Source organism: Mesocricetus auratus, unplaced genomic scaffold, assembly GCF_017639785.1.
Source record: "Mesocricetus auratus isolate SY011 unplaced genomic scaffold, BCM_Maur_2.0 Super-Scaffold_100004, whole genome shotgun sequence".
Taxonomy (NCBI): Eukaryota; Metazoa; Chordata; class Mammalia; order Rodentia; family Cricetidae; genus Mesocricetus; species Mesocricetus auratus.
Genome location: NW_024429189.1, coordinates 93,683,245 through 93,711,106, shown reverse-complemented (window position 1 = coordinate 93,711,106; position 27,862 = coordinate 93,683,245). Strand labels below are relative to the sequence as shown.

Here is a 27,862-nt window from a genome sequence, read left to right as displayed (position 1 = left end):
AGGCAAAATAAAATGTAAACCGTGACCTCAGAAGGTTCTTCCCTTTTTCCCACGGAATGGCCCCAGCACCAAATATTACTCCCAACACAGTTCACAAAACTGCTCGTTCTGTTTATCCAATGCATTTAATTGTGAGAGCTATGGATAACTGTTGGTGAAACCAAACCCTGGCCCTTCTCAGAGGTATGGCAGCTCCCTCCTTACTTCTGAGGGCGGCAGAGCTTCTGGATGTCTTCGGCCAGGCCCAGGCAGTGCATGATACGCTTCTGCTCAGCAGCCAGGTCCTCTGAGGACACCTGGCCCAAGAGCTTCTGAATAAATATATCCTGATCTTTCAGAAAAATGTTCCTATTGACTCCTGCATTGGGCACATTCTCCAGGGATCCAGATTTGAACTGGAAACTTAAATATCTGTTTCTTTTTAAACCGGGCCCTTTCTCTTCAATCCAGCACAACAGACTGCAAAGACAAAAAATTCCTCATGTTAAAAAGCACACTGGACAGAGCCGGAGAGAAGGTAAAGGCATACAGGGCTTGTGGTGAAAGCATGAGGACCAGAGCTGAACCCCTCATCTCCCACACCAAAGCTGTACTGGCCTGGTGGCCCACCTGTAATTCCATGAGGGAGAGCCAGGATCCCTGAACACTGGCTAGCCAGGCTCACGGAATCCACAAGGTCTAGAGTCAGTGAGAGACCTCAGAAAATAAGGTGGAGACTGGTCAAGGAAGATGAGACTCAACATCAGCCTCCAGCCTCCACATGCAAGTGCACACGTGTCAGCACACACACAAACATGTCACACACATGCCAAAAACAAAAACCCCACACAGGGAACCTGACTTCAGGTGACAGACCCATCTTCCCTGAAAGGCTGGCTCACTGTGGAGACTCAGTGGTGCCCAAGGCTACAAGTGAGTGTGTTTCCAACATAATCAGGTATGTATTTTGTCTGCCATTTGTTTGCCATTGGGGGACTTCTGTGTAATCACAGCTTTGCAACCTGAGTCTTAAGGGTTGCTCTAAGGGAATCTGTTGGGGAAGTCTTATGTCAATAAAGCACTGTTGAGCCAATAGGAATCTAGATAGATGGGACTAGGAGTCCAGGAGAACTCTGGGAAGGAGAAACACAGGAGTCGAGATGTAACGCCATGGGGTAGGAAGCCCGGAAACTTCTCCGGTAAGAGACATACTTAGATTAACAATTATGGGGTAATTACTTAAGTCAGAGCTAGCCAGTAAGAAACAAGCAAGGCCAACAGCTTCATAATTAATATAGCCTCTTATGTGTTTATTTGGGACTGATGTGGCTCTAGAACCAGGCTGGCGGGAAGGCTTCTCTCAAGGAAAAAGCTTCTCTTTACATAATGGTTGTCAGAAGCGGGATTGAATTTCCACGCAAAACAACAAAAGCTTTAAAGGAATTTTAGAAACAGAAGAACAGAGAGAAGCACAGAATTTTGGTAGCAGCATTTTTCTCAGGTGGGCTCTGTTTTGCTAGGGACAAGCCGAGATTCACGCAGCTCGCTTACTGGAGTCTTCCTGACTCGGCATAAAAAGAAAATAAATAAGCCACACAAAGATGGAAAATCTTTGTACGCTATTGTGTTTTTCAGTTTTTTGATTGCTCAGAAAGAAACAACTGCTAATGTACACTTGATTATAAATGCTGCTAAATTAATTCAACTTATATCTTTTAAAAATGCCTTGACTTCAAAATTTAGGTATAAGAATATGTTACTTGGGAAAGGAGATTTTGCTTATGTTTCTACAGAAAATGAAAAGCTGAGGATTCCTCCCAGGCTTCTGTGGTTTGACGAACCAAGACCCCCAGAAGCAGTGGACCAGGTGTTCCAACAACTAAAACAGCTAAGATGATGCAGCTTTACAGACCACAAAAATAAGGACTTATACAGGTTTCTGAGTTTAGTCATGATCCCCATGGTATGAACAGCGCCCCCTTCTAGCACAAAGCAGTTTGGAATGAGCGACGTCCTAATTCCCATCTTGTTTATAAACCTTTGTTTTCATTTATATGGGATTGTTTATAATTGGTTAATGATCACAACCAATCTATTTTTAATGGTAAAAAGGAGAATTATGGTATAGGTATGGTTTTTCATTTATTGATACAAATTCAAGGTCAATTTTGTGATGTGTATATTTCTCCTCTTGATTAAGTATTGTGCTTATACTGATCTTTTTAAATGTAATGCATAATTGAATACAGACTATAGATAGTTACTTATAATAGAACTTATAGTTAGGTAAGTTAGGTTTTCTAGATATATAGAGATGTATTTGAGACAGATAGATAGTCTTCAAACCTTTCAAAGCCCTTCAGAAAATGGCATTTAAAATGGTTTAGGGTTTTTCTTGACAATGAGAAATGTCTGCTCCTGGCAGTACCAATTACGTCTGAGAGGAAGATGGGCATCGAAGAAACTTGTTATGGAGTTTGCTTTAACATGGCAAGATTAGCCATTTGGGCAAGAAACTGCTTGTGCCTGTACTGCTTGACTGTTGTTGTATAATCTGGACATGCAGGACCCACAGGAGAAAGTGACTGCTGAACTCAGTCTTACAGGGTTCCTGCTTCATGGAAGAGTCTACAAGACTTTCTGCAGGACACAGAGAAATGACTGACAGACTGCCGATGCAGATGGACAGTTTGAAATTTCCTGCTTTCCTGAGAAATCTGCTGGACACATTGTGACCTATGGGCTGAAGATGGATGCCCCAACAATACAGAGGAACTTTGGGTGACTGTCCAGGTAGCAAGATGTCTCTGTCAATCCTAGTGTTTATATATTATCCTTCTGTGGTCTTTGATGGAGTTGAAGACAGATAGTTATAGTTACAGTTTTCCTTAGTTATGATAAAAGATAAGCTACATAGAACTTTGGACTCACAAGGATGGGATGGATGATATTTTCTTTAAATCTGGCTAAAATATTATAACTATGTTCTTACTTGATAACTGTTCTGTTATATACAATTTAACTATGTTAAAGTTAAGACCTTTCTTTTTGTTTAAACAGAAAAGAGGAGATGTTGGGGAAGTCTTATGTCAATAAAGCACTGTTGAGCCAATAGGAATCTAGATAGGTGGGACTAGGAGTCCAGGAGAACTCTGGGAAGGAGAAACACAAGAGAGTCGAGATCTAACGCCATGGGGTAGGAAGCCTGGAAACTTCTCCGGTAAGAGACTTACTTAGATTAACAATTATGGGGTAATTACTTAAGTCAGAGCTAGCCAGTAAGAAACAAGCAAGGCCAACAGCTTCATAATCAATATAGCCTCCTGTGTGTTTATTTGGGACTGATGCGGCTCTAGAACCAGGCTGGCGGGAAGGCTTCTCTCAAGGAAAAAGCTTCCCTTTACAGGAATCAAGATAGGGAAGGCAGGCAGTCACAAGCCATGGAGAACTGTGAACTGTTGTGACCTCATTGTGAATTCTGAAGAGTTACTTCACTGGATTCTCAAAGAACACAAGCAAGCAAATACCACCCTGCTGCTAACAAAGCACCTCTATACCCACTTCACTATCTCACGTGACTCATACTCAACTCTCTCCAAGATATTCCTTCACCTATGTATGTCTTCTTATTTTCAGCAGAGCTATGATACCTGGCCATGGAAAAAAGAAATCTCTGCCTAAGCCGATTGTTGTCTCAGGCAAATACATCATTGAATATTAAAGAGTAGCAAAAGCAGCTGATAAAACTTTATCTAAAAATTTATTCCCATGTGTATTTTGCAAAGTTCACAGAACAAGCTGGGCGTGTTGGTAATTCCAGCTAAGTATGAAGTTCTCAAGTTTGAGATGGGCTATACAGTCTATACAGTAAATTGAAGGCCAGCCTGGGCTACATAGTGAGATCAAAATCAAAAAATTTAAAATAAAAAATTAAGAAAAAGAAGATCATGACTAAGATTAATTTGAATGTACTCTACTCACTATTTTTACATTAATTCTAGATAAAATTTGAGTTATTCCAAACAGTTTTATATACCTAAAACAACTTCATATGTCTTTCCAAGTAACAGAGAGTTAAGGTTTGGGGCAATGCAAAATACCAACATGTTTCTTGCACCTCAACCTCCTCCTGACTAAAACGCAGAATGGTGGCAATGACACACGCCTGTGTATGTGCTGCTACTCAAGAGCCGAGACAGAGGACTGCCTGAGCCTAGGAGTTTGGGATTAGCCTGGACTATACAATGGCATCCTATCTCTAAGATAAACAGAACAGTAAGTAAATAACCCTTAAAGGAATTACCTCTCTGGAGTTACCCTGTGTTGCCTGAGGATGTTAAAAAATCTCTCTTACCACTTCTCACAACTCACCCCTTGTTCTGGGTCTCGAGCTGCACAGTCATTTTCAGATACTGATCTTCTTTTCGGTCTTCCAAGGTGGCAGAAATAAGAGAAAGCTCCCCAAAGAGGCAGACCAGCCAGGTCAGGCGAGAAATGCCACTGAATGCGGGGAAGCCAAATTTCTCTTCTTCCAGTGGGCTAGCTGCAAGAAACCACACATGCTAAGAGAGCTGGGGGAAAAAAAGTCTGTCTCACAAAAACTCATGCCCAGGGAAGCCGGGGAAGGGAACAGCTGATATCCTGCCTCATGGCACACGTGTGTACAGTGATCAATAAAAGGATGAGACACAAGGTGGCTAAAATGTTTCTTTTCTTTTAAAAACACACACTATTAGGGGCTAGAGAGACGACTAGGTGGTTAAGAGCACTAACTGCTCTTCTAGAGGATCTGAGTTCAATTTCCAGCACCCACATGGCAGCTAACAACAGTCTGTGACTCCAAGATCTGACAGACACACATGCAGACAAAACACCAATGTACATAAGAGTAAATCTCTGTAGATCAGACTGGCCCCGAACTCACAGAGATCCGCCTGCTTTTGCTTTAGTTCAATGTTGTTAGTAAAACAAGACAGATGAGCAACAGGAGTCAGTACAGCCAGAGAGAATTAAGGAGTTTGTTGTTTTGTCTTTGTTTTAAAGAGAGAGAATTGGGTGAGTACAGTGGAGGAGCCACCAGGAATTAAGAGAGAAAACACGATTAAAGTATGTCGTACAATTTTTTTCTAAGAAAAAGTTTTTAGAAAGTTTCACATTTCTATTTCTAATATACTGTATACAATTAGGTATGCATATGAAAATAAATATTCATATATATACATACTTATACTTTCAATAAGTGATTTAAAGAGATCTGGTAAGTGGGAGAACAATGACATTTTAGTCTTTGGGACTTAGATTTTTGTAATATTGCCTGTTCAGATGGCAGGAGGATGTCACCATGACAACCTGAAGTGTAAAGAAAACATTCATGCATTTAGTCTAATTCAGTATCTGGTCTCTGCTGGGCGGTGGTGGTGGTGCACGAGTTTAACCCCAGCACTAAGGAACTAAGTGTGACCTTTGTCAAATTCGCTTTTCTGAGTTCATGTCTTCCACACCACAAGAAGAGTGAACAATGGCTTCAAGAACTTCAGTTTCATTTTAAGACAACACATACCACATTCTCAGCAGTCTCTTGCTCAAGTTAATGGCCAAGCCACTTCCTGTTGTAACTCTCATGTAATTTTCAAGACAGAAGACATTCTTGCCCCTCAGTAATGCCCTTCTGTGCCTTGGGGAAGGGAGGTACAGACACTCAAGGGTGGGCCAGAAAGAACTCAATTCAACGTGACCGTAAGATCTGGATAATTACCTACAGTTGATACTTGAAGAATGACTGACATGGGGCTGGAGAGATGGCTCCAAGGTTAAGAGCACTGGCTGTTCTTCCAGAGGTCCTGAGTTCAATTCCCAGCAACCACATGGTGGCTCACAAACCATCTATAATGAGATGTGGTGCCCTCTCCTGGTCTGCGTGCTGCAGAACACTGTATACATAATAAATAAATAAGCTGGGTGTTGGTGGTGGTGCAAGTCTTTAATTCCAGCACTCTGGAGGCAGAGGCAGGTGGAGTTCTGTGAGTATGATACCTGCCTGGTCTACAGAATGAGTTCCAGGACAGCCAGGGCTACCCAGAGAAGCCCTGTCTCAAAAAACCAAAGAATGACTGCCATAAAAATCCAAATTGCACATGAAGGATGACTGGTTTTTGGCAATGTCCTTGTAACTTGATGGAGGAAGTAAAAGCTGTTCCGAATAAGATGTATGAAAACACACCCCTTTCCAAACATCTACTCCCAATCCTTTCTGAAATGTTTTCACCTACAGTATTCTATAGAAAAATAGCCTCCAACTAGTTGTTTCATTTTTGCAGTGATGAGGACTGTGCCCAGAGTCTCTCTGTGCTAGGCCAGCCAGCATTCTAGCCCTGAACTCCCTTTCCAGCCCTAGTTAAAATATCAGCAAGAAAAATTCTGCCTGTAAGATCGGGACAGAAGCATCCCTGCCATGGTGGACTCAGCTTCTCACTCCAGGATGCACCAAGCGATTAAATCGCATTAAGGGAAGAACAAAAGCAGAGGGACAATTGATCTTCACTGAAAACCTGATTCCACCTGGAGTCACACTTTTAGGTATGTCTTTAAGGGACAGAAGAGATTTGCGAGAGGAGGAAGAACCCCCATGAAAGCAGGAGGCACCCACACCATGGGCTGAAGTTCTGCACTGAACAAACGGTGGAAAGAGGCAAAGTGAGCGAGGTATCTGCACTCATGTCTCTCCACTTCAGACGGAGATACAATGTAAACACTCCAGAGTGCCTTTCCGTCATCAAGGGGCTGTGTTGACGCCTCAACAGCCAGCAGAAGGAACACTGCCTGAAGCTGCTTGTGTCAGGTGTTTGTCATAAGTAGAAAAGTTACTAATATAGACGTTATTGTTCTTGTATGAAGTTCTCCAAAGCTAATTTAAATAAAGATAACACTAAAGTGGTCACTAGACCATGCCTTTAATGTCTTTTTAAATTTTTTCCCTTCATTTTTATGTATATGGGTGTTTTGCTTGCATGTGTGTCTGTACACCACGCGCTTGAAGGGCCTCCCAGGCTGTCAGACCCCCTGGGGCTGGAGTTCTAAACAGTTGTAACCCACCATGCGGATGCTGGGACTCAAACCTGGGTCTGTGAAGAGCAGCCAGTGAGTGCTCTTGACCTCTGAACCATCTCTCCAGACCCTTCCTTTAATGTCTTCTGACATAAACTATGTGTGCGGATGGATACCACTGAGGTGCTGGGGGATCTGTTCCTCTCCTAGTCTGCACTTGACTCTTCAGTTGCTTCTTGTCTTTCAGCTTCACTAAGCTTATTAACGTTTCCTCATTTTGGTATGACCTGAAATGATACCGCAGAAGCAGTGTGAAGTCAAGAACCAAGCTGCACCTGAGCAGTGGGGCCCGGGGCTCTGAGAACTTCTAAGAGGCCCAGGTGACAACTCTAATTTGGATGGTTTCTGGTGTTAGTACAGAAGGTTTTGGGACCTCCCTCCCCGAGGACCAGCAACCCTGCCCCGCACTGACCTGTGAAGTGAAGAGACCCCTTCAGCAGCTCCTTGCCCATAACTTCTTTTCTCAGGAATGCAAACTCTTCCATCAAGAGCTCCACGTGCTCCTCATGCAGGACTCTCCCTGTCGTGACAGGACGGAGGAAAAGGTGGCCATCACCCACGGTGTACAGCTAGCTGTGTGTTTGGAGGTTGTGTCGTTCTTCCTCCAGACCAGGATACAGTATGTATACAGATAGTGTCCAGAACACACGTTAGGACGACACCACCTATCCTTACACACCCCAGCTGACATTAATGTGCGTAGGCTTCTACCATCTCTAAATCCACGTGAATACTTATTTTCTGGTTAGTAGTGTGCTGTGGAATAACCCTTCTGTACACTGTGAAGATGTGCTGCTCTCATTGCTCATAAAAAGCTGACTGGCCAATAGCTAGGCAGGATTTTCAGGGCAGAGTCTCGGGAGTCAAGAGATGCAGAAAGAAGCAAGATGAATGTGCTGTGCTGAAAGAAGGTACCTCCGCAGGGCAGAGAGTAGATAAGAAACATGGGTTAACTTGAAATGTAAGAGTTAGCTAGCAACAAGCCTGAGCCATTGGCTGGGCATTTATAATCAATAAGTCATCTCTGAATGGTTATTTGGAAGCAGCTGCCGACACACAGAGAAACTACGCCGACAACGGTGGGTATCTGCGGGAGGCACAGAAGTTCCTGTGCTCACAGATAAGCACTAGGGTTTGTTTAACCAAGACTGTTACACAGGACTGTCCCTTAAAAGGGAGGGATGCATAACCTGTTATCTGCCTAGAAGGCTGAGAACAGAGGTGGTGACTTCTGTGTGCAGACCCTTATCGCGAGCTTGTCAACCTACCTTTTTTTTTTTTTTTTTTTTTGGTTTTTTCAAGACAGGGTTTCTCTGTATTGTTTTGGAGGCTGTCGGTCCAGCCCGGCCTCGAACTCACAGAGATCCACCTGCCTCTGCCTCCCGAGTGCTGGGATTAAAGGTGTGCGCCACCACCACCCGGCGAGTGAACACATCTTTAGCCAAAAGCACAAAGAAGAAATAAAGACAGAGGCAACCAGAAAAAGGACAATATAATCTCAAACTTCCAGACTTAACTCTCAAACCTCTCCAACAGTGTCACTAACTGGGAAGGAACCAAGTGTTCAAATCTGAGCCTATTTCTTATTCAAATCACCATAAGAGGACTAGGCAAAGACTGCTCAGGTAAGACCACAACAGGACAGACTAAATCAACACAAATGACACAGTATCAAACAAAAATGACAACAGAATAAAAACACTACTTACAAAATGAATTAAAATAATTGCAAAATATAGATTTAGTAAGGGGTTAATATCCAGAATACATAGAGAACTCAACAGGGAAAATGGTAATAAAAATCAAAATTTAAAATAGGTAATATGCATAGAAATTTTTCTAAAGAAGACACGAATGTTTATCATTAGAGAAATGAAAATATAACTCACAATGAAATATCACCTCATTCCGTTTAGAATGGCTAGTATAAAAAAGGGCAAGCTGGGAGGTGGTGGTGCTCGCCTTTAATCCCAGCACTCGGGAGGCAGAGGCAAGCAGATCTCTGTGAGTTCAAGACCAGCCTGGTGTATAAGAGCTAGTTCCAGGACAGCCTCCAAAACCACAGAGAAACGCTGTCTCGAAAAACCAAAAGAAAAAACAAAACAAAAAAGCCTAAAAAATTGCTGACAAGGATATGAACCGAAGGAAAGGGTACCCCTAACATTGCTAGCATGGCTCATAACTAACTGACAGTATGGAAAACACTGTGGGAGTTCTTCACAGGGTTCAAGATAGACCTAACATGAGCCACCAATCTCATTACTGCAATGTGTAAACCACAGAAAGTGGAATGTCAAACAATATCTGCACCCCCTTGTTCATCTCCGCACTCTTTAAATCACACGTTCAGACTAAATAAAGCAGGGCTTGCCCACAACAGAACACTATTCTTACATAGTGAAGCTGAAATCCCATCACTTCCACCAATGTGGGTGAGCCAAGAGGGTATTATGTTAATGAAACTGAAATGAGCCAGGTGCAGAAAGAAAAAGGATGGTGCCATTCACTATGTGGGATGTAAGAAGCCGTTCTTATGAAAATGTAGAGTAGAATCGTGTTTACTTAAAGGTGGGAGAGGAAAAGAGGCCAGTCACTGAATACAGATTTAAAGGAAGAAGGAATATTCTGTGCATCCATCCAGTTTGGTTAGTCCACCAGATCCTACGCCATCCAGGCCATATCCAAGCTCCCGGCATAGCCTAGGTCGCACATGCTATGCTCTGGTCTAGAGAGTTCCCCAGACTCTAGCCTGCTCTCTCCCTAACCCCAGACCTAAACCAGATCATACAATTCCGCACAGGCTTATCCTGGTGAGTCCTTGGAACCTCACCTGCCTGCACCATACCCACCAAGCCTAGCCTTGGTGGCACAGACTGTCTGCTAGCCTAGCTAGCCTGTTTAATGGCCAGGATCCTGACCCACCCGTGCTATCCTCACTCCTAGGCATAGCCGGGGTAGCACATCTTGTACACCAGGTCAAACAGATACAGCCATGCACATACCATTTGATTTCTTTCTTATCTCTGCTTTCTTGTCAGCCACGGAACTGTAATTGTCCTCCTATCCAAAATCAACACCGAATCTGAAGGTATTAACCAACTCCTCATACCTGATAGAAAATTAACTGAACTTGGGTAACAACCAAAACAAAAACATACTTCTATTCAACAGAGGCAGCCTAGACTCTCACACTTGATACACAATCAAGAGAAGTCCACATGCTTAGCTCTCACTGGAAAAAACACAATATGAAAGACTAGATGGTATGTCCTCCCCTCAAAGGCCAGCAGTTCTATAGAAGTGGTCTCCAATGAGAATTATTTAAATGGATCCCAGGACACCGTGTATGGGTGTAAGTATGTTATGTCTGTGTACCACATGTGTGGAGGCCAGAGGAGAACATCAGAATCCTGGGGCTGGAGTGACAGGCAGTTATGAGCTGCCATACAGGTTTGGTGCTGGGATCAAACCTTGGTCCTCTGTAAGACCATTTCTCTTGACTGCTGAGCCATCTCTCCAGCCCCAGGACACAGATTAAAAAGACCAACCAAACTTACACAATTGATGGAGTTTAAAGAAGACATGCAAACGATTAACTTAGTGAACTCAATGACCTTAAATAGAATAGCAATAAACACCCGAATGATGCCCAAGAAAACACAAACAGAAGGCTAAATAAATGACACAGACAATTAGGGATGTGAAAACTGAATTCAGTAAAGAGACGGAAATACTGACGAGAACTCAAGAACTCAAGATTAAATGAAGACAGAATTGAAAAATGTAATAACCCAATTAGAAAATTCAGGAGAAAGCCTTAAAGAAGAATGGATAAAATAGACGATAGGACATCAAGACTCGGGGTCTCTCCAAAGTGCTTTTTTTGTTTGTTTGTTTGTTTTGAGGCAGGGTTTCTCTGTATTGCTTTGGAGCCTGTCCTAGAACTCACTCTGTAACTCTGTAGACCAGGATGGCCTCGAACTCACACAGATCCACCTGCCTCTACCTCCCCAAGAGCTGGTATTAAAGGCGTGCACCACCAGCACCCAGTTCAAAACTGCTCTTAGTTCTGCTGTGTGGAGAACAAGAAACTTTCAGACACCAAATGGGCACAGCTGCTTGACTTTGGCCTTCCAACCTCCAGTGGTATGAGCTAAGTGAATCTCTTTTCTTCATGAGTCACCAACCTCAGATCTTCTGGTATAGTAACAGCAAACAAAGATCTCTACCCCCCAAAGCTTGATATGAGAACTAAGTATACAATGTGCTTAGAAGATTTACTGATATCTAGTGAAAATTTAATATTCCCTTAATGGAACAAAGACACTAAATACATATAAGACAATCAGAGTGGAACAAAAACACTATATACATATAAGACAATCAATTACTCTGATTTGGGCATTTTTCCATTAGCAAATATCTGAAGTACAACCAAAGTATCAACATCATGACACTGTCACATGTGGAAACCAACCCACTGCTCCATCAGAACAAAGTCAGGAATCTACAAACTCCTCCCCATCCCCCTAACTGACACACTTCCCCGTGTATCTAGAGCCTGGGGGTAGAGGGAGGTGGGGAACTCTTATCATCAAGGCAGATGCAGATAAAGCAGCATACATGAAGGCAGAAAGATGGCACCCTAGAAACTCCAGAGTCAGAGAATACATCACCTTTCTGTGCAGCAAGCTCCCACAGGTCCTGGGCCGCTGTAAAAGACAGTGTCATAGGGTATTCCACGAGGACATGCTTCCCAGCCTGAAGAAACTGCCTTTGAAAACAAAACACAGGGAAAGGACACTTCAAGTAAACCTTCAAATGCCCTGTGTGTCAGAGACCAACTCTGCAAATACACAGCGCCTGTGTGTGAATGTAACAAGCACAGTTACAAAACTATTTGACTATTCATTAATGCTCAACTCTAGTTTCCCTTCTATTACTGTGATGAGTACTATGTGTCAGGACTCAAGAGTCATGCTGCCCTGCCCGTCATCTGGCAGAACAGGAGCAAAGGACCCTTTAAAAGAAAGACCCCTGCCCACTTACGTTCTCTTTCCTGCCGTCCCCTGGGGCAGACAGGACTTTTCCTGTCTCCCTCTTCTCTTCTGTCCTCTGTCTCTGTGTCTCTTCACCTCTTTTCTCTTTCCTCTCCCCCACTTTCCCTTTCTAGTAAAACTTCTCACTAAGCTCTGTCTGCCTGACATGTTTGTCCCCACCTCAGTCACCCTCACCTGCCATGGAATCCGCCAAGGTCTCCAACGTACTTATTCCTAGTACTATGACCAAAAGCAACTTTCACCCCTGTTTTGGAGACAGGGTCTCACTATATAACCCTGACTGTCCTAGAACTCACTCTGTAGACCAGGCTGGCCTGGAACTCACAGAGATCTACCTGCCTCTGCTTCCCGAATACTGGGATAAAAGACGTGTGCCACCACTGCTCAGCCTGACTGACAGTAGGTCACGGGACAAGCAGAATTTTCTGTGCTGACTATTAAGTCCCATTTGCACAGTTTTAGCAAAGCCTGCCTGCATCAAGAAACCTACCTTATATAGTCTTCATGGCTGGAACTCTCACTGCAGATGTAGGCGACCTCAATCTCTTGGCTGCAGAGAGCATCTTCCAAAGAAATCTGCTGTACATCATCAAGGCTCCCAAGTTCTCGTCTGTTTCAGAACAACAGACAGTCTCAAAAGTAGACAGAGCCAATACTTACAGTACTCTTCTTCCCTCCTCCCAAAAAATGCCCAGGGATGGGGCTTTTGGAAAGTAAGAAATTCTCTTTGCTGTTTCTGTTGTAGAGTGAGGAAAGCAAGCAGCATTAGGGTTGAAGTCAGGGGACCTGGAACACCAGCACTGCCACCAGTAGCTTGTAGAAGCCAGAATTCTTCCAGTTAAAAGAATCAGATCCTTGTACTTCACATAAAAGGATCTTTGTGGTTACTTGTGGTGATATTTTGTTTGTGATCTAACAAATAAAGTTTGCCTGAAGATCAGAGGGCAGAGCTAGTCACACTAGTTAGCCATAGACTACATGAGATTGATCCAGTCTAAAAGAAACAGAGCCAGGCAGTGGTGGCTCCCACCTTTAATTTCAGCACTTGGGATCATATGCCTTTAATCCCAGCACTAGGGAGGTAGAGACAGGAGTGATATGGCTGGATGGAGACAGGAATATAAGGAAAGAGGAGACAGGAGCTCAGAGCATTCAGTTTGAGGGTTCCTAGAGACAGGATTGTGCATTCAGTCTGAGGATTCACAGGGACAGGATCCCTTTGGTCTGAGGATTCAGTAGAGGTTAAGCATGGTACCCCAGAGAAGAGGAATGGGACAGGATCTCCTTAGTGGATTGGGAGCATAGGGGAGGGCAGAGGGAGAGATGGGAAAAAGAGAGGGGGAGAAGAAGAGAGGAGAGGAGGATATGGGGGAGCAGGAAGGTTGAGATGGGGAGAAGAACAGAGTAGAGCAGGATGAGAGACACCATAACAGAGGGAGCCATTATAGGCTTGAGGAGAGATCTGGCACTAGTGAGATTTCCTGAAATCTAAAAGGATGACACCAACTGGCAAACTAAGCAATAGTAGAGAGGCTACCTTAAATGCCCTTCCCTGATAATGAGTTTGATGACTACCTTATATGCCATCCTAGAGCCTTCATCCAGTGGTGGATGGAAGCAGAGGCAGACACCTACAACTAAACACTGAGCTGAACTCCTGGAATCCAGTGACAGAGATGGAGGAGTGATGAGCAAAGGGGTCAAGATCGGGCTGGTGAAACCTACAGAGACAGCTGACCTGAACAAGGGGGAGATCTTGGACCCCAGACTGATGGCTAAGAGGCCAGCATGGGACTGATCCAGACCCCCTAAATTTGTGTGTCAGCGAGGAGGCCTAGGGTATCTATGGGGCCTTGGGTAGTAAATCAGTATTTATCCTTGGTGTACAAATGGACTTTCGGAGCCCATTGCACATGGAGGAATGTTTTCTCAGCCTGGACACATGTGGGAGGGTGAGGCCCTGCCCTGGATGAAATGACAGACTCTGGGGATCCTCCATGGAGAGCCTCACCCTCCCTGGGGAGCAGAGTGGGGACTGGGTGGGTGGTTGGGGAGGTTGGCAAGGGGGGAGAGGGAGTTGGGATTAACATGTGAAGCAAGCTTGTTTCTAATTTAAATTTTAAAAAAGATTAAAAAAAGAAAGATGTCTCTCTTGTGGCTGGCTCCTTTACTTCTCTGACCTTTCAGTATTTACCCTAACACCTGACTCCGGGTTTTTATTATTGAGACCAATTAGAACTCTTGCGACAGTCATTTCCTACTGGAATACTAAGCTCCTGGTCAAATACTGCAACGACTGTACCAAGCCACATCTCACACATGTATAAACAACCATATATTCCAAGATGCTTCACATACTTCAAGGCTTGGTATGTACCATGAGAAAAGTAAGCATCCCTGCTTCCATTACAACAGGCCCAGGTTGTAACTGCCACAGCTGACCAGGGGGCCAGGGATGGAAACCTAGGTGACTGTCACTGACAGAGAACACAGTAGTAAAAGAGCCAAGGCCATGTCATTCTGGACCCAGTGTAAAAGCTGTAGGAAGTGAATGTCCTAGAAGGATGCTGCCACAAAACAACATGGGGGCAGACAGCAGAAGCTCCAGCCAATAAGGAATTCATGAGCTACCCAACGCACACTGCTAGGTTTGACCAACACTTATTGACTGCCTGGTGTGGGCTGGGCACTGTAGGGGAATGCACGGAGAATGAGCTCACATGCAGACAGAGGCATGGAGACACACATACATATGCAGCAGCAGGATCACCACCACCAAAAAGACTAAGTGGGGAAAATGCAGGGAAATGAATGGGAGACTGCGGGAGGCCAGGGACACATCTAGTCTAGGGTTTCAGGGCAGGCTTTCTAGGGAAGAAACAGACCAGCAAGGAGACCATGGACAAGAGTGTAATAGCAGCAGAATGCAGTAAAGTGGGGCTGAGTGGGCCATCCTTCCTGATGGCCTAGGGAGCTGAGGAGGTCTCAAGGCACGCACTGTGGCAGCTAACTCGCAGCTTAAGGAAAAAAACGTTTCTGCTTCAACCTTGAGGGCACCTTGTACTTGATTCTAACTTCAGGTTGGGTCCACTGGTGTGTGCTGGCTAACAATCATGATTTCCCTGTTGCGTGCAGCCCCACCTCCCCCTTGAATCTGACAGGGAAGAAAGGACTGACTAAGAGAAGATTCCAGCACACACGGTTTTCTCTCATGCCTGGAGACAGGGGCCAACTCAAGTCAGTCAGACTGGAAGAGTGTGGTCCTGTGAGTTACAATGCAAAAACCTTCTGCAGGGACCACCACTAGTTATTTATTATTCGTGAAAACATTTATCTGTCAGGCATAGGGACTCACACTGTAATCCAGCACTCAGGAGGCAGAGGGAGGTCTGTGAGTTCAAGGCCAGCCTGATCTCCAGAATAGCTATGGCTACACAGAGAAAAGTGTAACAGGAGTTCTAATCGGTCTTAATAAAAACCTGGAGTCAGATATTAGGGGATGAAAGCTTAAAGATCAGAGAAGCAGAGCAGCTCTACAAAATCCTCAGACTGAAGAGAGCAAGTGAGTTCCTCTCTCCACCCTCCTACATTCCTCTCTCCGCCCAGCCATCTTACTTCCTGTCCGTACAGAGCTCCAGATTTCTATGGTTAGCTAATGGCTAGCTCCGCCTTCTGATCTTCAGGCAAGCTTTAGTTACACAAATAAGATATAACCACAGAGAAACCCTGTCTGAAAGAAAAAAAAAAAGGAGGAAGGAAGGAAATATTTATCTGATGTCCTCTGGGGCACTGGAAGTAGAAACCTGCCCGAACTTGTCCCCAACACAGTCACTCTCCAGTATCTGTGTCTACTCCATAACTGATCCAACATTACAGATGCTTACTTAGTTGGTGAATGGGGCAAGGGCAGACCTGACCATGAAGAAAAAAGGAGAGTTCAATTTAGTTCCCACTGAGTTAGAGTGAAAAAAAATCCAAACAGAAAAGTGCAATAAAAGCAGAAAGGGACTCAGAGTGGGGGTGCAGGGAAATGGGAAGTTGAGGGAGAGGCAACTAAAACAAATTTTTGTTTTAAAATGCCATGAGACCTAATAATTTGCATGTTATCTCTAAAAACTTAATTAAAACTACAGCTCAATTACCAGTGTGACAAGAACAGTGTTGCACTTTCCTTTAAATGTAATCTGGGGTTTTCCAGCTGTCATAACTTCAACAAGATTACTGAGACTTTCCATGCCTCCGTTTTCTTATCTTGAACTGAAGCTGGCAATAGTCCTGAGTGGTATAAGGAATATAATGTACAAAGCCACCAGGATGACTGTTCTGAAGGACAGAATGACTAAGCCTCATACACCTAGACTTCTTTCAGGCCAAACCTTACTGTATACCTTCTGTAGTAAACAAACACCGTGCCCATTTGCTGCCCCACATGGGGTCTGCCCTGGGCACCATTCAGACACTCAGCTGTAGGGCCCTGACTCTTTAATTCCCTGAGCACTCCAAACTAGGGAGTTTCTAGCGACCACACTACGTGTGGTTTTTGGAAGAAACTGGCTTTCCCTTACTCTGGGTCTAGAAAAATCCATGCCCTGTGGTGTTATCACTCATTGTGATTTCCATGAATTGTGGAGCACAAACCAAGTGGGCCTTACCTGGACACAAAACCAATCAGGTTCAGGAATGCTGACGAGTGTGGGTCCCTCAAATCCCTTATCCTCACGGTGCCAGCTCTGCCAACACCAACCACTACCACACCAAATTTCCTCTCAGGCTGAAATACCAAAGACCAATGTGAGATTTGAAAACAGTCCAGGCATCTAGTGGAGTACATCAAAACAGAGCGCTAGCTAGGTCGGCTTCTGGCAAGCAGGAAAGCTGACAACCAAGACATAGGAGTTGGAGTAGGACTACCCTAGAAACCACACAGTTGACTACTTCGTGGACTGCAGTGCAGAGGAAAGACCTGCTCAGACAGATCCACCTGACTGTGTCGGAAGGGACACTAGCCCACTCAAGCATGTGGCTCTGGCAGGCCTTGTCCTTCTCCCCATGCCCTCTGCCTTGCTAAAAACTGTTAAGATTGCATTCCTAAAGCTAGACATCAAGGTCTAGTCCCTTATTTGGCCACTTCCTCCTCCTGAGGCTGACTACCAAAGTCCAGTATTCAAAAGCCCCCTTCGGCTCACCTAATTGACATGCCCAATTAAACTAAACCCCTCATCCTCACACTAGGTTTCCCAATCTACCTTTATAAACTATCATTTGCCTGTGGCCCACTTCTGTGGCAGTCCCTCTGGAACAAATGCCCTCACCCTTTCCCTTGTCCCCGTCTCCTTTACCACTGCATCCTAGTCTATTCTAACACAGACCTCTCCCCCTTCTGTCTGCTTAAAAATGACACCTGCAAGGTCATTTGTTGCTATTTTCTGTCTGAGTCAGAAAGCAGCCACTTTAACTTTTCTTCCCTGTCTAATAAAGGATCTCTAAAAACAGGGGTTTGGGTGTGGTCTGTGCCTAATCCCGGGTCTGAGAGGGAACCTCCCCTTGGGCAGGAATCCCCTTCAGTGACAGCTGTGGAAGCAGATCAGCTCCTGGTTGGTGGCTACATTGGATAATCCAGGAAGTCATAGAAAAGCACCTAAGAGGAAGTGACCAGAGACAGAATGTCGTGTCATAGAGATACTTCCCATAGTCATAGTAGCTTTTTGTTGATATTTATTTGTTTATATTTGATTATAGCAAATATTTGAAGTAATCAACATATAAAAAGGCTGTTTTGCCTTGTTATTCTGGAGGTTCCAGTCCATAACAGGTTGGCCCTGCTACATTGACTAACTTAAGGTAGGCAGAAATAGATAACAACCCAGAAGGTCCTAACTTCCTCTCCTAGAGCCATGTGCATGCCATTAGCTTACAGGAAAAATACTTGGGCTGTTTCTAAGCTCTTTGGGGGGGGTGTTGGGCATATTGAATGGGTAAAATAATGAACATTGGAAAAAATATCCTTGATATTTTCTGCTTTTCTGCATGGGCCTGGGGAGCCAGTACACTATGCCAGGAGGACATGGTAGAGGACAAGCCCTCACTTCATGGCTAGGGACTGAAAGGGAGAGGCAGCATAGTGTACCACAGCAGGCACGGATAAAAACTCAGGGGAGATCATTTTTCCTCATCGCCCATGAAGAAGTAGGTAGCCTAAGGGAAAGCCTTTCTGAAGACTTGAAAGGGAAAGGACAATCTATGAGAGAAATATGTCACAGTGCAGTAAAAGTATCCCTTCTGAAAGCACTCTGCATAGAACTCACCTCAGCATTCATCTTGGTGTCTTCCGTGGGTGACTGAGAAGGAGGGTCAGGACCCTGAGGACACTGACACACACTCTCTATGAATACTGTTTTCACGCGTAGCTTCAGACGTCAACACTGCAGGAAGGAACCGGGAAGAGGAAACCGTTGCGTGAAAGGCACGCACAGACATCTCTGTTCACCTCAAAAAGAGAACCCCCGATAGATCAAGGTACCGATGTCCAATTTGGTGAGGCAGCAAGTTTTTAGTTGCGGTCGCTAACGGGAGTGTGGTGAGGGGTTAGTTACAAGGGGCAGGGTAATCAACAGCAGAGGGGCAGACTCTGAAACCTGCAAGCCTTGTGCTGTGTACGACACTTACAGCGGACAGTGAGCCCAGTTAAAAATTTCTTTTTGCAGCACCTGTTTTCTCCTTTTTTTTTTTTCTTTTCATGCTGGGTAGTGACCCTCAAGAATCTTTCAAAGTTCCTGTTTTCCCCCACACTGGAACATTTTCTTTGCCTTGTGACCTTTTCCTTCCTTCTTGGAGGAAATGTTGCAATTTGGAGACCATGCCTTAGAACAGGAACACCAACCGAGGAACTGCCTAGATCAGATTTGTCTGTGGCCGTGTTGGTAGGGCATTACAGCCAACTGCTACAGCAAGGTCCAGCCACTGTGGGCAGGGCCATCGCTACGCAGGCGGCCCTAGGCTGCAGGAGAATGGCAACTGAGGAAGGAGAGAAAGCCAGCCAGGAAGCGGCCTTCCTCCACTCTCTGCTTCAGATCCGGGCTTCTTTTGCCTCGGGTTCCTGCCGGCCCTCCCCTTGATGACTGTAACCTGTGGTGACATTTTATTCCTGACTTAATGAATAAAGCTTGCCTGAAGATCAGAGAAGTAAAGGAGCCAGTCACAAGAGGGACCTCTTACCTTTACTGAATCCTCAAACCAAAGGGGTGATCCTGTCCCTACGAATCCTGCCTGAATGTCATGAGCTCCTGTCTCCACCTCTCTAGTGCTGGGGTTAAAGGTGTGAGACTCCCAAGTATTGGGATTAAAGGGGTGAGCCAGCACTACTTGGCTCTGTTTCTTTTAGACTGTTTCTTGTAGCCCAGGGTAGCCTTGAACTCAGAGATCCGCCAGCCTCTGCCTCCCAGGTGCTGGGATTAAAGGTGTGGCCACCACTGCCTGGCCTCTATGGCTAACTAGTGGCTAGCTCCACACTGTGATATTCAGGGAATCTTTTTGTTTGTTTTGTTGGGTTTTTGTTTTTGTTTTCGAGACAGGGTTTCTCTGTATTGTTTTGGAGGCTGTCCTGGAACTCACTCTGTAGACCAGGCTGGCCTTGAACTCACAGAGATTTGCCTGCCTCTGCTTCCCAAGTGCTGGGATTAAAAGGCATGTGCCACCAATGCCCAGCCTGTTTGTTTTTCAAGACAGGGTTTCTCTGTAGCTTCATAGTGTGTCCTGAACTAGCTCTGTAGACCAGGCTGGCCTCTGCTTCCCAAATGCTGGAAATAAAGATGTACGCCACCACTGCCAGGCAACAAGCTTTACTTGTTAAAGCACAAATAAAATATCACTATGGTAACCTGTAAGCCAAATAAATCCATTCCTCCCCCAAGTTGCTTTTGGTCTGGTTCATCACAGCAGAAAAGCTGACTTAGACAGCTAACCTATGTGACCCAGGCTTTCCCACTTTATCATTTCCCCCAAATGCCACCACCTTTGGCCCACAGGAATGGTACACAGGCTGGTATCTTCTCTAGAACTGCTGGTGGGCAACTTCCTAGGGTTATCATCTCAGCAAATGTCTAGAGATATCTGCAGGGTCTGTGTCCTACCCTGGATAAGCAGCTAGAGACATGTCTCTATTAAGATGATATAATTAACCAAATCCCAGCTTGGAGGTCACAGCTTACTTTTCTAGAGACAAGCTAAGCGTATGTTTCTCCCTCATAGCTGACGTCCCATGGGACCTGAATTTTCTATGTAAAAGATGGGTTCAGCAGTCTTTCTGGACACTTCCCATTAAAGCAAAAGGGAGAAGCAGGCAGGTGACCAGGAGTCACAGCAGGCAGGTGACCAGGAGTCACGGCAGAGGGAAGAAATGGTGAGATAAACAAACAGAGAAAAGGAAAGCAATGTGACATAACAGCAGCACTAACTTCAGTAGACTCTTTGGGCCCCACGCTAAGCATGCATTCTTGATGCAGAGCCCCTAGAACAGCGGGGAGCTATGGACCAGTTTCTTCCACCAGGCATCTAAATGGTGCAGCAGTGATCCACAACTAGCTTTAGGGCAAGGCTAGGGTTGTGAGGAGAATCTGCTCATTGTTTAGACCTGCTAGATGTGTTACTTTAACTTTGACAGGACAGTTGGATAACCAGAAGTGATGAAACAAGGACAAAGATACCTCTCTGTCCCCTGCCTGTGTGTGTATTCAGGAGGCTGGGAAAGGAGGTGAGGGTATTCTGTGGCACTCTTAGTGTCCCAGACCTGGAATCTGACTCTCTTGGAGTAAGCGTAGTGATCATAAGAAACACTGAAATAATAACTCCCATAAAAACAAACTCTGGGGCTGGAAAGATACCTCAGTGGTTAAGAGCACTGATAACATTCCCGCACCCACATGGTGGCTATCAACGACTTGTAACTCTGGTTGCAGGGGATCTGATGTCCTCTTCGGGCATCTGTGTGGCACACAAACATGAGGCCAACACCCATACATGAAAAGTAAAAATAAATGAAGAAACCTTAAAAAAAAGAAAGAACTTTACTTGGGGCAACCCCAAGAAAGTCTTGGGAAGACCACGTGACTATCTGGGCCTGTGCTAAGGACATGTTTCCAGCAACGTCCTCCCTCCTCCAGACGTTACTGTCCTTTGTGATCTAAAGCGGACTTTTCCCATCTTCTAACTGTGGTGAAGAAGGGACCGTGCAATAAGGCAAATCTGTAAAAGGCAGCGTAGGTGAAAGGGAGAGAGGAAGGGGCTAGTGGGGACACCTGAAGCATGACAGCAAAGCCTCAAGCCCAGTCACGTCACACAGTGAGAAAACAGCAGGTCAGAGGGGACGGAAACAGGGAGCAATGTGGACACCAACGAGTAGAGAAAGGGCATTGGCTTTTCTCTTCATGAGGTTGTGAATCATCCCATAAATGCTCAGCAAGAGCCCAACACCAGGACGTCTTTCTAAATGTCTCACTAAAAGCCGGAAGACAGTATACTTCCATGTCTGGTTATTTACATAACCCTTGGAATAAAAAAATAACCTGACCAAATTTAAACCTTATTTTTGTAGGATAAGGTCTTCCATGTTTTAAGATCTATTTAGATGCGGATTTTCCTGGATTTTGTCACACATTGGCAGGAAAGTGGGGAGGACGCGAGAGAAACAGGCTGGGTGCTGTGTCAATCAGCTTTCTATCAGTGACAAAACACCACAGTGTATGTTGTCAAGCACACCACGCCACCAAACACAGCCTGAAACACCTCTGCTCAGGTCTGTCTGTCACTATCAGCGCATGTTAAGAACTACTCTTTATGAGAAGAATCTATTTATAATAAAAAAAAATTGAAAGAAAAACCTACTCTTACGGAAACATACTAGTTTCATCAGAAGAAAGCAAAAGAATTTTCATATTTTCCTATCATCTCTTGGCATTAACCATCAAACTAGTATATCTATGGATCATATTGTATTAGGATATTTTATTTAATTTATTTATTCATTTTCAGTTTTTCCAGACAGGGTTTCTTTGTGAGACAGTCCTAGATGACCTGAAACTTGCTCTGTATAGAGCAGGCTGGCCTAGAACTAGAGATCTGCCTGCCTCTCCCCTCCCGAATTCTGGGATTTAGAGGGTGCCCCATCACCAGCATTAACCTTTTTTAAAAGTAGGAGATAAACTCAGCCTTATTTCTGAGTTCAAGTAGGATGCAAGCTACAATGCAATCCTCCAGCATCACCTTTTTTTTTTTTTTTAATTTTCCAGTTTCCAAAGAATAAAGTGCAGCTAGGAGAGATTAAAGGACACTCCTGGAGCAGACCGTGACCGTCACTCAAAATTCCAGGGCAGAATTCAAAGTCTCCATTCTGGAGATGAACCGGAACCACAGGCTCAGTCCCGCCGATTAACAGCGATAAACACACAAGTCTACAGAAGGACCGAAACCATCAACACTTTTAAGTGAGATGCAGATCTCATTTGTGCTCTAGGTAATGCCCGGGTCCAGGCCGGAGTCTCTGGCTCGCTGCCACCCGGCCTGCAAAGGGCCGGGCAGAGAGGAGCTGGTGACCAGAATGCTCCGGGGTCCCGAAGGGTGGGCAGGGCGGCGGAGCCTACCCCCAGCCTCAGACTCGGCCTCCCGCTCCTGCCTCAGCGCTCCCGGAACACGCGCCCGCCCCGCGCCCTTCCCGGGTGTGCGCTCACCTCTCCTGCCGCCCAGCACGCGGCTCCAGCTCTGCCGCAGTGCCGCAATCCCGCCGCTAGGGGTAGCGGGACGAGCGGCTGCTGCGAGTCGACTGGCTGCCAGGCGGGTGGGCGGGGCTTGTGCCGGCCCGCCTCCGCTGCTAACCCACGCGCTGAGCAGCGCAACATTACTAGTTCCCGCCCGGCATCCTGTGGAAGGTGCAGTAGTTTTTACACTGTTTGGTGTGGTATCGCTACTTTTGTCAGCTCCCTTCACACCATATGGAACTGCCTGAGGCTTTTTTCTGGTGGTGGGTACAGTCGGGACCTTTTCTAGTTTGGTGGCCCAAGCACAATTGATCTGATACAAGTTTGTTTCTGTAGGAAGCGAAGATTCTAGGAAACCAGTGATTGGTTTCCAGGAAACATTTTCCCAGGGATCGTCTGGTCTTTCCCTGGGAATAACCCAGGAGTAGACACACTATGGAGGGAATCAAGGTGCTCTGTGCATAAAGTATACCATCTGGTCTTAAGGGTACTAAGGCAGAAAAGTAGGGGGAGGGCATACAAAGAACGCTTTGGTCTCATGGACTGAAGTCCAAGACGATCAACATTTCCCTTTTCTTTACCCCACGATGAAGCTAATAGTGTTATGTTGGTTGCAAAGAAAAATCAAGCCTTTATTTCTAAGTGGTGTTTTTTGTTTTGTTTTCCTGAAAAGGGATAAACAAAATGTCTTCACTACAGATAGGATACTGAGCACAAACTATTACAAATGTAACTTGGAGTCTGGCCACTTACCTCATTTCCATCATCTGCCACCAGAGAAATCAGAATTGCCCCACCATCTCCCTGCAACCTTTCACCCATACAATAGGAAATGACCTTAAAAATAATAGTAACTGGGCTGGAGAGATGGCTTAGCAGTTAAGAGCACTGGCTGCTCTTCCAGAGGACCCTGGTTCAATTTCCAGTGCCCACATGACAGCTCATGCCTGCCTTTAACTCCAGGTCCAGGGGATCCAACACCCTCTCACACACACATATATGCAGGCAAAACCACCAATGCACATAAAAATAAACATTGAAAAAATTAATTAAAAAGTAATAATTAGTTGGACATGGTGGTACAGACTGATCCTAGCTCTTGGGAGACAAAAAAGATGAAGGCCAGTCTGCGCTGCATAAAACTCTGTCTCATAATAAAGGTTAGGACCTGAAGGGACCAGACCCTCACTCAGCCCCCTGCTTTAGCAGCCATGACAGGCTACAGAAAAGACACATGGGCCTGAAACACCAGATCCTCTGGCCAAAACCGAACACAAAGAAATTCCAGACCTCCGCTAGCCTCCTAGATACTTGGTTCCTGGGAACTGTTTGGCAACAAGAGAAACTCCAGAGGAGACTAAAAACTCCCCTGTAGTCTCCAGAATACAGTTCAGATCACCTGCAAGTAACAAGACAAAGTCATAGAAACCACAAAATGATCCCTCTCAGCACTGACAAATGAGAATTTGTGCACAGGTATTTCATGCCAAAATATGACTTTGAGAAATTCTCCTAATTGTTCCCAAATGTCAACCAATCAGAAACCAAGCCATACCTACTGATGTAAACCTGTAACTTTTGTCTTTAAAACCTAGCAGTAGACAGGTAACTTCACTCCCTCTGGAGGCTGTGGGGTTCCTGTCATGGTTAGATGTGCAATAAAACCTTGCTTTTACTGTTCAGTGGTTCTGTTCCTCTGGTGGTCTCTGGGTTCTTCGCAACTTGGGCACAACAGGACCAAGGTAGGAAAAATGAGTAGATTCCCATGTGCCAGGCAGCCTAAGTCAGTGAGCTCCTGGAGGGTCTGGAGAGACGGCTCAGCTGTTAAGAGCTCTTGTTGCTCCTGCAGAGGACCTGGGTTCAATTCCTACCACTCACATGGCAGCTTACAACCATCTGTTCTTTAACTCCAGTTCCAAGGGAACCAATGTCTCATCTGATCTTTGTTGGAACCAAATACATATGTATGAATAAGTCATATCCTTTGTTATTGTTTTGAGACAGGGTTTCTCTGTGTAGCCCTGACTGTCCTGAACCTTGCTCTGCAGATCAGACTGGTCTCAAACTCATAGATCCACTTCCCTCTGCCTCCCAAGTGCTAGGATTAAAAGGCATGTGCCACAGTTACGAGTCTTGTTGTGCATTGTGGAGATATGTTGCTCTCACTAGTTTAATAAAGAGTAATGGTCAATAGCTAGGCAGGAATGGGTTAGGTGGGACTTGCAGACAGAGAAAAAGAGAGCTTGGGGATGAAGAAGTCACCAGGGGGATGTGGGGAGAAAGCAAGATGAACAAGGGGTGCTGAAGAAAGGTACTGCCACATAGATTAGAAATATGGGTTACTTTAAGATGTATGAGTTAGGGGCTGGAGAGATGGCTCAGAGGTTAAGAGCACTGACTGCTCTTCCAGGGGTCCTGAGTTCAGTTCCCAGCAACCACATGGTGGCTCACAACCATCTACAATTTAATCTGGTGTCCTCTTCTGGCATGTAGGCAGAACACTGCATATGCAATAAATAAATAAATAAATAAATAAATAAATAAATAAATAAATAAATATGTAAGAGTTAGTAATAAGCCTAAGCTATTGGCTGAACATTCATAACAATAAGTCTTTTGTGGTTATTTGGGAGCTGACTGGCAGGATAGAAAAGTCCACCTACATGCCACCACCTGGCTAAATCATATTTTTTTTTCCCCCAAGACAGGGTTTCTCTATATTGTTTTGGAGGCTGTCTTGGAACTCACTCTACAGACCAGGCTGGCCTTGAACTCACTGAGATCTGCCTGCCTCTGCCTCCTGAGTGCTGGGATTAAAGGCATGTGCTGCCAATGCCCGGCTGCAATGCCCAGCTGGTAAGTCATATTCTTAAAAATGTTAAAAACTAATATGATAGTGAGGAAGAAACCTGATCTTGACCTCTGGCCTCTGAAACATGAGCACTTACATGATTATACGCACACAGCCACACACACATGTAAGAACATAAATATAAGTAACATTATAGATTGAGCAAGAAGGCTTTATGTATTTAGGAATATATATATATATAGATATACTAATTAAATACTTTTCACCTACTTAAATTATAAAGAAGATAGACTCAAAAGGCATAGATACATTTTTTATTATACATTCAATTGAAGTTTTTAAAATTACAGAGTTCAATGCCAAAACAAAGTAAAAAAATGCATATTAAGTTGCTACTCAGTTGCATTGTTCTGTCCTAAGAATCTGACAAGGAAAACAGCTTAAAGACACATGAATAGATTCAGTGCACTTCTAGTGATTTACCATGCAACAAAGTCCATGTTCATCCAACAGTAAAATGAAATTAAAATACTGCACTTTTACACAATCAGTTTGGAAGATTTTAGAACAATGTTGTTAATACTCACCTGCTAAGCATATGCTCCGCTTGGCCAGCTTGACACATTAGCTCTCACTAACTGCTCAGCTTCTCCTACGGTTTCTCTAGCAGGACTAACACAGGGCCTCACCCCCAAGCAGTTCTTCTGCTGACCTGGGGATGAGTCTTGAGGAGCCTGGACGCTTCCTTCAGCTGCTCTCAATGCTCTTTCTGTTTTCCTTTATTTGTCCCCAGCCTCATGCCTGCTGCCATTCCATCCTCAGTAAAGATGCCTAGCGCAAAGCTATTAGCCCTTTTTCTCCCAAGTGTCACCCTCATTAGCTGAATTGTGATGATAAAGTAAAGAGACTAGATCTCAAATTCTCCCTATTTTATGATCACATCCCCTACAATGCAAAAAGGCTGATGATGTCCGATTCAGAACATAATTCAATGACTGGTTCAAAGTTTTTAAATATATACTCTTTTCTACTATAATTATTAGTTTTCAAAATCATAAATGTTGTAAACATCATATTAAACATTTCAGTAGAAACCCTGTTACCTTACATTTTATTTAGTGAGTTCAGAAAGAACAAAAGTGACAGACACTATGTTCCCTTTGGCAGATCTAAACTTATCCCTGAACTCCAAACCTACCTTTTACACATGCACTATTAGACAGCTTCATAGGCCAAGCATGTCTCATGACAATTACTGCTGCTCTCATAAATATACCTTGTAACAAAAGCAGAAAAAAACAACTATGCTCTCTTGGGATAGTTGTCCCTACCATGTTAGATACTTATTCCCACTGTCTCACTACCAACCCAACTTCGGTGACCACTTAGATACCCCGAAGAATAAGCAAGAAGGAGAATGTCCTATACTAAACGCTGCCCTGTTCTGTCAAAGTGAGAGTGAGGCTAAGTGAGGTGCAGGGAAGGCGGCTAAAAGGCAACAATGAAAGGAAGTTAATGAAGCTGGCTACTTCAGAATCCCTTTTTCACAAAAGTGCTGAGTCCGATAATTTGTCTGGTTTTCTACTCAAAGGGACAAACCCGATATAAAGGAAATTCTAGTCACCCATCACTCTTTTAACAAGGTCTAACCGCATTTATTTATTTATTTATTTATTTAAGTTTTGTGGGTTTTGTAGGGAGGGGGGTTTTGACAGGGTTTCTCTATATAGCTCTGGCTGTTCTGGAACTTGCTCTGTAGACCAGGCTGGCCTTGAACTCACAGAACTCCTATTGCCTCTGCCTCCAGAGGGCTGGGATTAAAGGTGTGTGCCACCACCACCCAGCTAACTGCATGTTTTTAAAAGAGAAATTAACAAAATGTTACATTTTAAAATGAATAACTGAAAAATGAAAAACACTACATTTGTTTCACTCTAGCTACAGATGACTGAGATCTACTAACTAGTTCAGTAGAATCCTCTTGGCATCTTTATCAGCAAGTATTGAGATAAACTAAACCCAGAGTGCCTGACCAGGGTGCTAAACAGTCCTATGAGCTTGAATAATTAGCATAATGACTTAAAAGTTGTATTACCTGAATAGTTTCAATGGTGAAGTACCAGAAAGGGTAAAATAAATATTTTCCACAGCACCATAGG

The 27,862-nt window shown here is 44.5% G+C and overlaps 1 protein-coding gene across 2 annotated transcripts; it reads right to left on the bottom strand.

The window, feature by feature from the left end:
• Positions 1 to 106: 106 nt before the first annotated feature.
• Blvra (biliverdin reductase A) lies at positions 107 to 22,989 on the bottom strand. Of its 2 annotated transcripts, XM_005068577.4 has the most exons (8): positions 22,865 to 22,989; positions 18,449 to 18,565; positions 16,796 to 16,914; positions 12,634 to 12,753; positions 11,760 to 11,857; positions 7,496 to 7,603; positions 4,351 to 4,522; positions 107 to 459 (listed from the first exon to the last, which is right to left on the bottom strand). In XM_005068577.4, the coding sequence occupies exons 2-8, from the start codon at positions 18,458 to 18,460 to the stop codon at positions 201 to 203; spliced, it is 888 nt and encodes a 295-aa protein (XP_005068634.1). In that variant the 5' UTR covers positions 18,461 to 18,565; positions 22,865 to 22,989; the 3' UTR covers positions 107 to 200. The 2 variants fall into 2 exon arrangements, with proteins under 2 accessions (XP_005068634.1, XP_040602173.1); XM_040746239.1 differs by lacking the exons at positions 16,796 to 16,914; positions 22,865 to 22,989.
• Between the last annotated feature and the right edge of the window lie 4,873 nt (positions 22,990 to 27,862).

Bases quoted from the DNA above. Each gene is read 5' to 3' on its own strand.
- Blvra (XM_005068577.4), bottom strand. The intron at 12,754-16,795 runs GTAAGGCCCACT...GTTCTGAAACAG, and splicing joins CTGATTGGTTTTGTGTCCAG to ACGAGAACTTGGGAGCCTTG. The intron at 11,858-12,633 runs GTAGGTTTCTTG...TTGTTTTCAAAG, and splicing joins AGCCATGAAGACTATATAAG to GCAGTTTCTTCAGGCTGGGA.